The following is a 10,966-nucleotide window of genomic DNA, read 5'->3' as shown; positions in this document are numbered from 1 at the left end:
GCCCGCGTGCACTCTCTGATGACTGCGCTGGAGGTGGCCCTGGTGGCCCGCCCGCTGGGGGTGTCAGAGGGGGCGGGGGAAGAGGAGGAGGCGGTGTGATGGCCCTAGACGGCGAGAGGGGGGAGCAAGAGGAGGAGAAGAAAAAGAAGAAGAAGAAAAAGAAGAGGAAGAAGAAGGAGGAGGAGGGGGCTGAGAAGAGCAGTTCACCTTTTGCGGCCACCATGGGAGAAGACGCCGCCGCGCTCCGGGCAAGCGGCAGGGGGCTCTCGGACCCGTGGGCTGACTCGGTGGGAGTGCGACCCCGCACCACTGAGCGCCACATCGCGGTGCACAAGCGGCTCGTGCTGGCCTTCGCCGTGTCCATCGTGGCACTGCTGGCGGTCACCATGCTGGCTGTACTGCTCAGCCTGCGCTTCGACGAGTGTGGAGCGAGCGCGGCGGTGCCGGGCACCGACGGTGGCCTCGGGGGCTTCCCTGAGCGCGGCGGCAACAGCAGCTACCCAGGATCCGCCCGGCGCAACGACAACGAGGGTGGGGAATCCTTGCAGCGCGAGACCGGCGAGGTGGACACCCGGGGGACCCCGTCTGCCCAGCCGCCGCCGCCACCGCCGCCGTCGGAGGAAGAGCCAGAGCAGTGGCAGCCTTGGACTCAGCTGCGCTTATCTGGCCATCTCAAGCCCCTGCACTACAATTTGATGCTCACCGCCTTCATGGAGAACTTCACCTTCTCTGGGGAGGTCAACGTGGAGATCGCGTGCCGGAATGCCACCCGCTACGTGGTGCTGCACGCCTCCCGGGTGGCGGTGGAGAAGGTGCAAGTGGCGGAGGACCGGGCGTTCGGGGCTGTCCCGGTAGCAGGCTTTTTCCTCTACCCACAGACGCAGGTCTTGGTGGTGGTGTTAAATAGAACCCTAGACGCGCAGAGGAATTACAATCTGAAGATTATCTACAATGCACTGATAGAGAACGAGCTTTTGGGCTTCTTCCGCAGCTCTTACGTGATCCACGGGGAGAGAAGGTATGGAGGGAGGCGGTGCCCCGCGCCGCCCCACCCCGCCAGGCGGCTCGCACTGCTGAGCGAGCAAGCCAGCGCAGGCAGGCGACCTGGGAACCCAGCTGGCTTCCAATATCCAGGAACCTGGGGATGGGGGAAGGAAACCAAGGTGGGGTGGGAAGGTCCTCTAGAACCATAAGGGTCTCCCTGATGCCTGGCCTCTCACTGTTGCTAAGTCTACAAACTTAGCGTTAACAAAAGATGAATGCTGCCCTTCCTCTAGTTGGGACTTTACTCCTCTTGACTTAATGTAGCCACCTGGGCTTTTGACTTTCCCCTTAAAGGTTTCTGGTCATAAATAATGGCAAATAAATGACAAAACTCCCTAGGTTACCATGGAGTGAAATAGATACTTGATAATCAAAGAGCAGGCAGCAGCACAACCCAGCTCTCAGGTCAGGGCAGACACGCCCCCTCCCCTCGACATGACCACTTTCCTTGACTATGAAGACTCAGAACAAGGCCAGGCTTTGGATTTGCAAAGTTTTTCCAAATTGCAAGTGGAGATTTTTGAGCACAAAGAGAAGTTCCAGGGGAAGGCGGTCGTGGGGGCTGGGGACTGGAGCAGCAGTTGTCATGGTCAGACTCCCAGAGAGGGGCCTCCAAGGCACTGGATGTCCCTGGAGGGCTTCAGGCTCCACTTAGTTCCTCAGCTGCTGCCAACAGAAATGACTGAAGCCAGAAGGGAGAGAGAGAGCTAGCAGTCAGTCTCCAGTTCCTTTGCTGGGTTAGATTTGGGCAATATTCTCTTAGTTTCTGAGACGCTGGGGCTTTGGAACCAACAGTTCTGAGGCCAGAGCTTCACAGCTGTGGTGAAAGTTTGAGGAAGCAGGTGTCGGTGTAGAGCAGACGCTTCTTGTCAATGATTAACAGCTGCCTCTAGTGTTGCTTGCACACCTCTGGTGAGCTAAGTTTTGCTTGATCCCTGTGGGGTTCAGGCAGCCATCAGTGCTTTCTGTCTTACAGGTGGGAAAACAGGAGGCTCTCAGGAAAGTCATAATTCGAGTTGGGTCCGCAAAGTGGGACCCAGAGCTTACATTTTAAATTCTGACGTAGTGATAACAATAGCACTACTCTCCATTATAGGATGGATCAATAGGGCCTTGAAAAAGCACTTTACCCAAGGCCAAGCCTGCTGTGCAGTGCTTCAAAGTGCAGATGAGCATCCTATGGTACTAAGCTTTCTCGTGTGCTGCTGAATGCGTGTACCGACCAGCCTTGTTTTCATTTCATTAAAAATAGCTCCAGTTGATTAAGCGACTATAAGGCAGACAAACAACCAGAGTGAACTAATACATGAAATCATTATCTATAGCTAGGCCAGGGATTAGTAAATAGTGTAGCAGAGCCTTCTCTTTCCTCTGCTGAGTCTTGGTAACAGCAGGAAGCTGGGGCTCAGAGCAGCCCAGGGCACCTGAGGTCAACAGGCTGTCATCAGGGACTGGAACTTGAAGTTTGGTTTCCCCAGCCCTGGACCAGTGCTCATGGTGCTTGGAAACTAGCAGAAACAGTTATTGTGTTAGAGGCTGTGTGGAAGTGTACAAAAGTTTTATTATTTATAGAGTGCTGTGAAGTAACCTCACACAACCCTACGAGACGCCGCACAGCCCTCCGCGTGCTAGTAACAGTGCGATAGGGGCAGCTTCCTCTGAATTAATACAATAATCATTCACTTTTAACACCCAGGAACTGGCATGGATAACTTGAACCCTTCGCCACCGCTTCATCTAGCATAGATTACAGATTAAAGATATCTTGTAAGCTGAAAATTACATAAATTATGCACAAAAAGCACAGGAGGCAGGTTTGCACGTTACGCTTGGAAACAGGCTCATCGTGTCGAAATGTTAACAGAGAGAGTTACACATTATCACTGATAAATCTTCACTGTGGTGAGGAAAATACTCCCTCTCAAATTCTGTGATTTTTTCCCCCCCTTAATCCATGCCAAGATGTATTTGGCAGAACCCAGCTTGTTTTGGTCAGTGCTTTCAAATTAAGAGGACTCTAAAAACGACCAGATGTTTCCGCTTGCCCTGTAACGGTTTTTCTTGTACCCACAGCCCATGTTTGTGTTCAGATTTTTCTCCTTCAGTTTTCCCTAGAGATGTAAATACTTTGGCTGGAAGTTTAACCTGATGTGCGTGTACTAGCCAAAAGAAACATTGGATTCAATGTTTGGGAAATCCCAGGATGGATTCATTTCTAAACACAATCTTAGAGAAAGTTTTTGTCTTCCAACCCCAATAGCAGAGTGAATGTTATAATTTATTGACTTTTATTTATGGAGTAGATAAGGCAAAAATAATATTTTTAATATTAAGTTTATAAGTATACCAACAATTTCATAAGTGTACCAACATTCTATACATCAACTTTTGTTGTTCTTGTTACTATATTTACTTAAAAGAGTTTAAAGCTGACCAATATTAGGAACTCAGCCAACGCTAGCCTTTTATTGATAATGAGTTTGTCCTAAAAATTCAACATAAATTGGCATTTAAAACCCATTTTCTAAAATGACAGAGATGCAAATTCAGAATTTTCATTTGATGAATGATTACATATCTTGATCTTTAGTTAATCATCATTTTTTTTTGCCAGTTTAATTATGGGATGATTTTTTTTTTGTAGTGAAAACAAATATTTAATCTGCCAACAGTAGTTACACGGAGTAACTTGAAATACTTAAAAGAGGCTTCCTTACTTTGGTTAGCCCAGTGTAAACAGTACCTCTGTACCAACTGACCGTTCTTAGTTTCTGTCTAGTTTCTCAGAGACCCTAGAGAAGAAATTTTTGTGAGTAGGAGTTCCATGACAGAGGAGAGGCTGGATTGCAGTTTCTGAGCTTCCTGCCGTAGACTACTGAGGGAAGGTTCCTAGGTGTGCACTAACTGGCTGAGAGTAAGAAAGGACTCTGGTGAGGGGATTTGACCATGTGCCCTTTGATCCCTGGAGGCTTTACCCTTCACTACATGTTGGAGAGTCCCAGAGCTTGTCCTACAGGGAGACTGTATTACCTCACACAGTAGACAAACCGTCCCAGTGAAGCCCAAGCTTTCTTATTCATGGGCAAATCTCCCATTCTTAGTTATTCAGTTGGTTAGGAGAATGCTCATCACCTGTTGAATACTGGAAATAGAAAGTTATCCTAAAATTAAGATGTTTATACACATATAATAAATTATCACCTATAGTTAGAACGCATACTACTTTTTTTTTCCTAAAAGAGATGTGCAGCAGGCAGATAAAAGGGGCGTGTATTTATGCCACTGTCTCTTATAGGAGAGTACACTTGCTTAGAATTAGGCAAGAATGCTCATTTACCTGAAGTAATTGCCGCTTTTGGGTAGCCAGATGGTGTGCACACCCATGTTCAAAGTAGGGTACCTTAATTTAGATCCAGATGGTCGGATTGAAGGCAGAAATTTACCCAAAGTAAATGAACATTTTATTCACTTTTGAAAAAGAGACTATTTTTCTTTGACAAACTTTGATTGGGTCTGTAACATGCTAAAGTGACAGAAGACAGAATAAAAATAGATGCTCTTTTCCTATAAAGAATTGTTTAGAGCCAAGCCATGATCTCTGAAAAAAAAAAAAGAAAGAAAATATAATTCTTGTGGTTCTCAAAGGGAGTTGGGAGCCACCCTTTTGCCAAAGTCTGTGGAATATAATGGATTTACTTTCCTGGTAGGCACATACTCCTTTGTGGTTTTATTGTACACAGTTTGATGCTTTGTATGCTTTTTTATTACTAACCAGTTATGACCGATGATAGTAAATGCAAGAAACTGAGCACATTGCTTTCATGTGTTAGAAACCCTATCCCTTCAACTCACTTTAGTGAGTTTCACATGAATGAGCGGGGGTGTGTATGCTCTCTTCTCCCTATCTAGAAGGCTGTAAGCTGAAAAGCCCAGAGGGCATTTATTCATTCATTTGCTAAGAACCCAGTTTTATATGATTTCTTGATAGATTTGACTCAATGTTTTCCTGTCAGACAGACACACATAGCCATTTGGTTAAGATGAGTCTTGTGCTGGGTTTTGGTCATAGGTCAACGTGCTCTCCACAGTGCAACAACAACAACAACAACAACAACAACAACAACAACAACAACAAAGTCCTGGTCATTAAATAATGATTCATTCTGGTAGAAAAATTCAAGCATCTAGTCTTCCTCTTGTGGTATTTTATTTTATTATTTTATTTTTTTTGTATTTTCCATCTCATTTGGTTATCTTAGATAGTGAGAGAATACCTAGATCTTTTGAAAAAGTAAAATCAGCTAGAGTGTGTTTTTTACATATTTAGTGCAACTTGGAACAGATCCTATCTGTTCTGGATATCTCTCAATGGAAAATGGACTTTCCCAGTATTTACCTGGTTTGTACAGTGTGTTTTTACTACTGTATATATATATATATATATATATATATATATATATATATGTGTGTGTGTGTGTGTGTGTGTATATATATATACACACACACATACAGGCTTGAGGCAATGATATAGAGAGTGGTCTAGCTTTACTGAAGACCAGGAGTCACCACATCAAGTGTGGTTTCAAAGAGTAATCCAAAAACATAAGAAACAACTATTCCCTTTTGAAACTTAAATGTGCCATGCTCTGTAAACCAGGCCTTCCCTCCTTTGTCCTTACAATCCCCGCATCCCCGCAACAAGACTCCCCATTGGTTTCTACCAGCAGAACCGTTACTGGCATCCTCATCGCCACTGCATCAGCAGCAGCATTGTTCTCTTGGTTTCTTATGTGTTCTTTGATATTCCCAGATCTACAGCAGCACCTGCAGTTGGTTTTCCAAAGCGCTCTGCCATCTTACTTTTCATCACTGGAGACTGGACACTCTCTGTTACAAATAGAGATTTTTCTAGGCATATTCTGGGAAGATTCAAGGATGAAAAAATTACACCCTCCTCTTCTTGCTTTCCCAGACACAGTCTTAGAAGATTCATGAACAGGCACAGATGGATAATGGTGGCAGGCATGTAGACTATAGTCAGGGGCTGCGTGGGGTGCAGGATCCAGGCTTCCCACCTCTTCATTTTTTGGCCTTGGTGTGCTTGGAAAGTATTGATTTAGGGAGCTCTGTTATCATTGTGTAGGAAGGGTGTGACTAAGTCCTCCTTGTGCGTACCTACAACCAGGATGATATTTTACTGTACTGGTCTAGACCTTTTCTCATGAAAAGTGAATAAATAAATAAACATCAGTTAAAGGAAGTTTAAAAAGAACCATTAATTATGTTTTCTTTACATTATTTATTATTATTATTATTATTATTATTATTATTATTATTATTATTATTATTTTGTATATTTTGGTTGTTCTGCTGGGGAGGGAGAGATGTATGTATATATGTGTGTGTGTATGTATCTATGTATATGTGTGTGTGTGTGTGTGTATGTTTTGTGTGGTTATTCTTCTCAAGCAGGGAGTCCTTAACCTGCCTGCTTGGCTCTGTCCTAACTCTGCTATGGACTACTTCTGTGGGGTCCTCCTCTGGAAAACAGGGACAATGAAACTGTTTTATAGAGTTGTCGTGACAACTGTATGAACACAGAGAATTACACCTGACAGTTTGCAAGAGTGTCTGTGGGTATTCAGTGTTATTGAACACTTTCCATGATTAGCAATCTGATATGTAGGCAGGTACAAGGTGGTGTAGAGCTGACGGTTCGGCTTTGGCGCTTTCCCCTTTAGTGGATATTGGGGGAAAGCTCATAGTAAAGGGAAGGTCACAGCGTTCCTTCCTCTGTCTGCTTTTTGTTTTGCTGCCCAAGCAGAGTTCATGGAGGCAAGGGGAGGAAGGAGCAAAGCCTTGCCACCATGAAAGAAGCCAGTAACAAGAAGAGCTGTAGCGTTTCATGGCTACAGAGTCCCAGGCTGAGATAAAATCTTATGAAGCAGAGAGAGGGCCAAAAAGATTGTTTAAGAGAAGAAAAGCAAAACTCTTTTATTATTTCACAGCACCCCGCCAGCAGCCACCCAGCACAGAAGGCTCAGCCTGGTGCTATTACAGCAGGCAGACAAATGCTAAGTATCGAAGGACCGGGTCTTAGGCTTACATATTGCTCCCAAGTCTTCATGTGGGTTTGACAGTAGCAATGCTTTATGATGCTAGCACATTGCTTTGCCTGTACCCAATCTAAAACAAATGAACCTCAGACACTAACTTTATTTATTCTTATGAAAAACCTATTATTATGACCTGGGAAAGTCATTTTAGTGCATTATTTTACTCTTTATCAATGCTGATCCAGGACTGAGTACTCACTTTTGATAAGAGTATTTAGTACTACATAAATGGGAAAGCAATTACGAGTATTATGCTCTGTTTTTATAACACGATTATTCACATATGCACCGCTTCCTACATACATATTGCTGGCATTATTGCATTATGTTTTTAGTTTACTAAAATGGTTATTTAAAAAATAGACTCCACACTTGCTCAGAGCATTGAATATTCAGCAAGAGTGCTTCTCCTCTGAAGTGGCAGAGGTTTAATGACTCATTGAAGTACATAAAAACACACAGTCTAAACAAAGACCCATTTTGGCTTAAAATGTTTTGTCATTGAGTAACAATTTGCATTTTGATTAACAACCTAAACTTGGAAATGGTTCATGTGTAACTTCAATGACCTTGTAACTTGGTGGACTCTACAATGTCGAGTGCAGCATCTAGGACCATATAACAAACTAGTCTCAGAAGTTAGCATCATTGTAACTGATTTGGGTTGGCGGCTTTTATGACTGACCTTGAACTATTGTGACACTGCAACATCAGTAGCAGTTGCAATAGAATTAAATTAAAAAAAAATCTACACTGCATGGTAGTCATAGAGGAGCCCCTTGTAAACCTTGTAAACGCGTCCTGCCATATGTGGGGTTCTCATGGTTTTGTTGGATTCCAGTTGAAAAGTCATGAATCAATCTTCATGCTAAGTGTTATGCAAATGCTTACTTTCTCTGCATGTTTTACCTTTATGAAAAAGGCAAGCTGAAAATAATGGAGCAGAAACTGTTTTGTATCACGTACCGTAATTTGTTGGCATTATCAACCAACGTTAATGCATTACTTCTGCTAAATGTTATCATAATGACTTGACACAAGTACCGAGCCTGGTGAACTTCCGCAGAAATGAGAAGAAATCAATTCTTTGTACCCTTCAGAGGCAGTGCAGAGATTCAAGCCCTACGTCTTAGCTCAAGCAAAATGTCAAATAGACAAATTGTTAGAAAAAAAATAAAATAATTTGTTTTAGATAGAGGAGAATTAAAATATATGCATGTTGCTCATATTTTTTTCTAGTTATGCTAAAGTGACATTCTTGGAATGACACTTCCAGAATATCACTTTTGGGGAGTGGAATTTTTTATGCTAATAAGCAGATTCATTAAAAGATAAAAATGACACTTTAAAAAAAGAGAGGAAGAGGAAAACAGACAACGAAACACTTGTCCTTGTTACCTTCTTATTTCTTTTTCTTTCTGCTGTTTTCATGAACATGCGCATTTGTGCATGTGTGATGTGTGTGTATGACTGTGTGTATGATGTGTGCATATGTGTGTGTGTGCATATGTGTGTGTGTGTGCATATGTGTGTATGTATGATGTATGTCTCCTATTCATGCCGTCTTTTAAAGTGGTTTCATATGTTAATTAATTTCCTGTGTTTCTCATACGTGGCATCCTGCCACTACCTCAAACTCACCTCAAATTAACTCAGGCACCAACATCATTATTTTCTTCTTTAAAACACTCTTTCTAGAAGCCTCTTTGAAGTTTTAAATGGCAGAAAACAAGAAGGAAATCTTCTTTTCTGCAGTTGAAGCTGATCATGAAATGTAGGCAATGGGAATGGGATCCTAGTCCTAAAACCCTACAGGGATCGCGTTCTGTTGAGGACGTCAGCTGGAAACTGGTTCTGTCTGTTAGAGAAGAGAGTTATCAGCCTGAAGCAGGTGAGATGTAGACACTGAACTTGATAGGACCAGAGATGGCAAAAGAAGTGTCAGGATAGCAGCTCCACATGTGTGTCAAACTCTTTGTAGAAGGGCTTTCCTGTGTTCGGCATGGTCGGCTCATGCTCTTCTCGCTTCTGATGGTTAAACTTCCATCCACGTTCTTAGAATAGTTCGTATTTATTTATTTATTTTTATATCTATACACTTTACATCTTGGTGGTAACCCCATCCCTCCCCATCTCCTAGGCCCACCCTCTCTCCCTCTCTCCCACCCCAGCTCAACAAGTCTCATCAGGACTGAGTATTTCCTCTTCCTCTGAGGCTGGGAAGGCAGTTCATCAGGGGGAAGTAATAAAAAAGCTGGCAAGAGAGTCCATGCCAGAGAGAGCCCACATCCCCTCAGTGGAGGACCAACGTAAAGCCTGACTTACCCGTCAGCTACATCTTTCTAGGAGACCTCAGGGCAATTCTTAAGTTTCCTTGTCCAGAAAGCCTTTGAGTCACTGGTGCTTGAGGTTCCCGACAGAGGCACGTTTACTCAAGAGGAGAGTTACAGTGCGCAGGGACAGTTTTGTCCACCTGATCTGGGACAGTAGAGTCTTCTGTTTCTAGTGGGTACAGACTGATTTACATCCTACATGATGAATGATTCCCCAGCCTAAATTGCCAGTAATGTGAAGACTGAGAAGCTCTGACTGAGCAAATACAACTTCATACATTTTCCCTTGTTTGCCTTAGCTTTTGGTTATAATACCTGTTCAGGCTTGTATTTAGACATATTGCTAGGGTTGACACTGTTAGCATACTGCCCCAGTCTGCCCAGCAACCTATTACATCATTACTTGCCTGCTGCTAGGTGTGCCTCTGCTCAGGGTTATATAAAAGCACAAACCCATCTCGTGTGTGTGTGTGTGTGTGTGTGTGTGTGTGTGTGTGTGTGTGTGTGTGTTACCTCTTACTTCTCTCTTCCTCTTCCTCTCTCCTCCATCTCTGTCTTTCCCTCTCTCCTTCTCTCTGGGGTACCCCTCCCCATATAATAAACTACTCCACATCATATCTGTTGTGTGTCCCATATTTCATACTTAAACCACACTCCTTATAGGAAAAAAGAGCACACACTTTGAACACTCAGTATTGAATTGACTGAGAGGAGTAAATACACTGAAGAACTTGCAACAACTATTTTGTGGTAGTGTAATTAAATATTTTTTAAAGGAAATTCGTTATATTTGGGAAATATTTTATTACCAATTGTTTAGTTATGAGATCGTGAACTTAGAAAAGACTTTACATGCAACCCAATTTAGGTGCTTTTCTTTGCCATGGGACCTCTTTTGATTTTTCTAAATACTGAATTGAAATTCAGTTGCAATCATTCTCAGGTGCCAGACTGTGAAATTGGTATTTCCTCATTTAGACATTATCAGAATATATGGTAGCCCTCTTTGCATAGATATGTACTTTGTGTATGAATTCATTAAGAATATTAATTGCAGGAAAAGCCACTGGACGATCTTGATAGCTGTTTTGAGACCTGCCTAAACTGCTACAATCCCTATCAGTATTTACTGAGTAAGGCCAAAAGACTGCACAATGTGGTGCTTCCTATGTATAAATATTTGGATTATTAATTTCATATTGACTCAGATGTATTTAGATTTTTCCCTCTAGTAAATTCCTACCCTTTATTTACTTAATGTCAGAGACATCTTTTATTTTTTACTTAAAAATAATACATTTTAATTATAATGTCTTTAATGATAAATTCTTTTTTTGGAAATTTTTTTATTAATTTATTCTTGTTACATCTCAATGGTTATCCCGTCCCATGCACACACACACACACATTTAATTTGATTATGAAGACTTTAAGAACAAATGGATGCATGTTTTTAAAAATAATTCACATACC

At 42.5% G+C, this 10,966-nt stretch overlaps 1 protein-coding gene across 2 annotated transcripts in view; it reads left to right on the top strand.

The window, feature by feature from the left end:
- The first annotated feature begins 81 nt into the window (after window positions 1-81).
- The window catches only part of TRHDE (thyrotropin releasing hormone degrading enzyme), a 371,512-nt gene continuing 360,627 nt past the window's right edge, over window positions 82-10,966 (top strand). For both annotated transcript variants that reach the window (XM_084795149.1, XM_084795148.1), the window contains exon 1: window positions 82-1,018. In XM_084795149.1, the coding sequence (XP_084651275.1) occupies window positions 99-1,018 (920 nt within the window). In that variant the 5' untranslated portion in view covers window positions 82-98. The remainder of the gene's footprint in view (window positions 1,019-10,966) is intronic.

This window comes from Acomys minous, assembly GCF_964271855.1.
Source record: "Acomys minous genome assembly, chromosome: 9".
Classification (NCBI taxonomy): domain Eukaryota; kingdom Metazoa; phylum Chordata; class Mammalia; order Rodentia; family Muridae; genus Acomys; species Acomys minous.
This window is presented reverse-complemented; position numbering and strand designations above follow the sequence as displayed.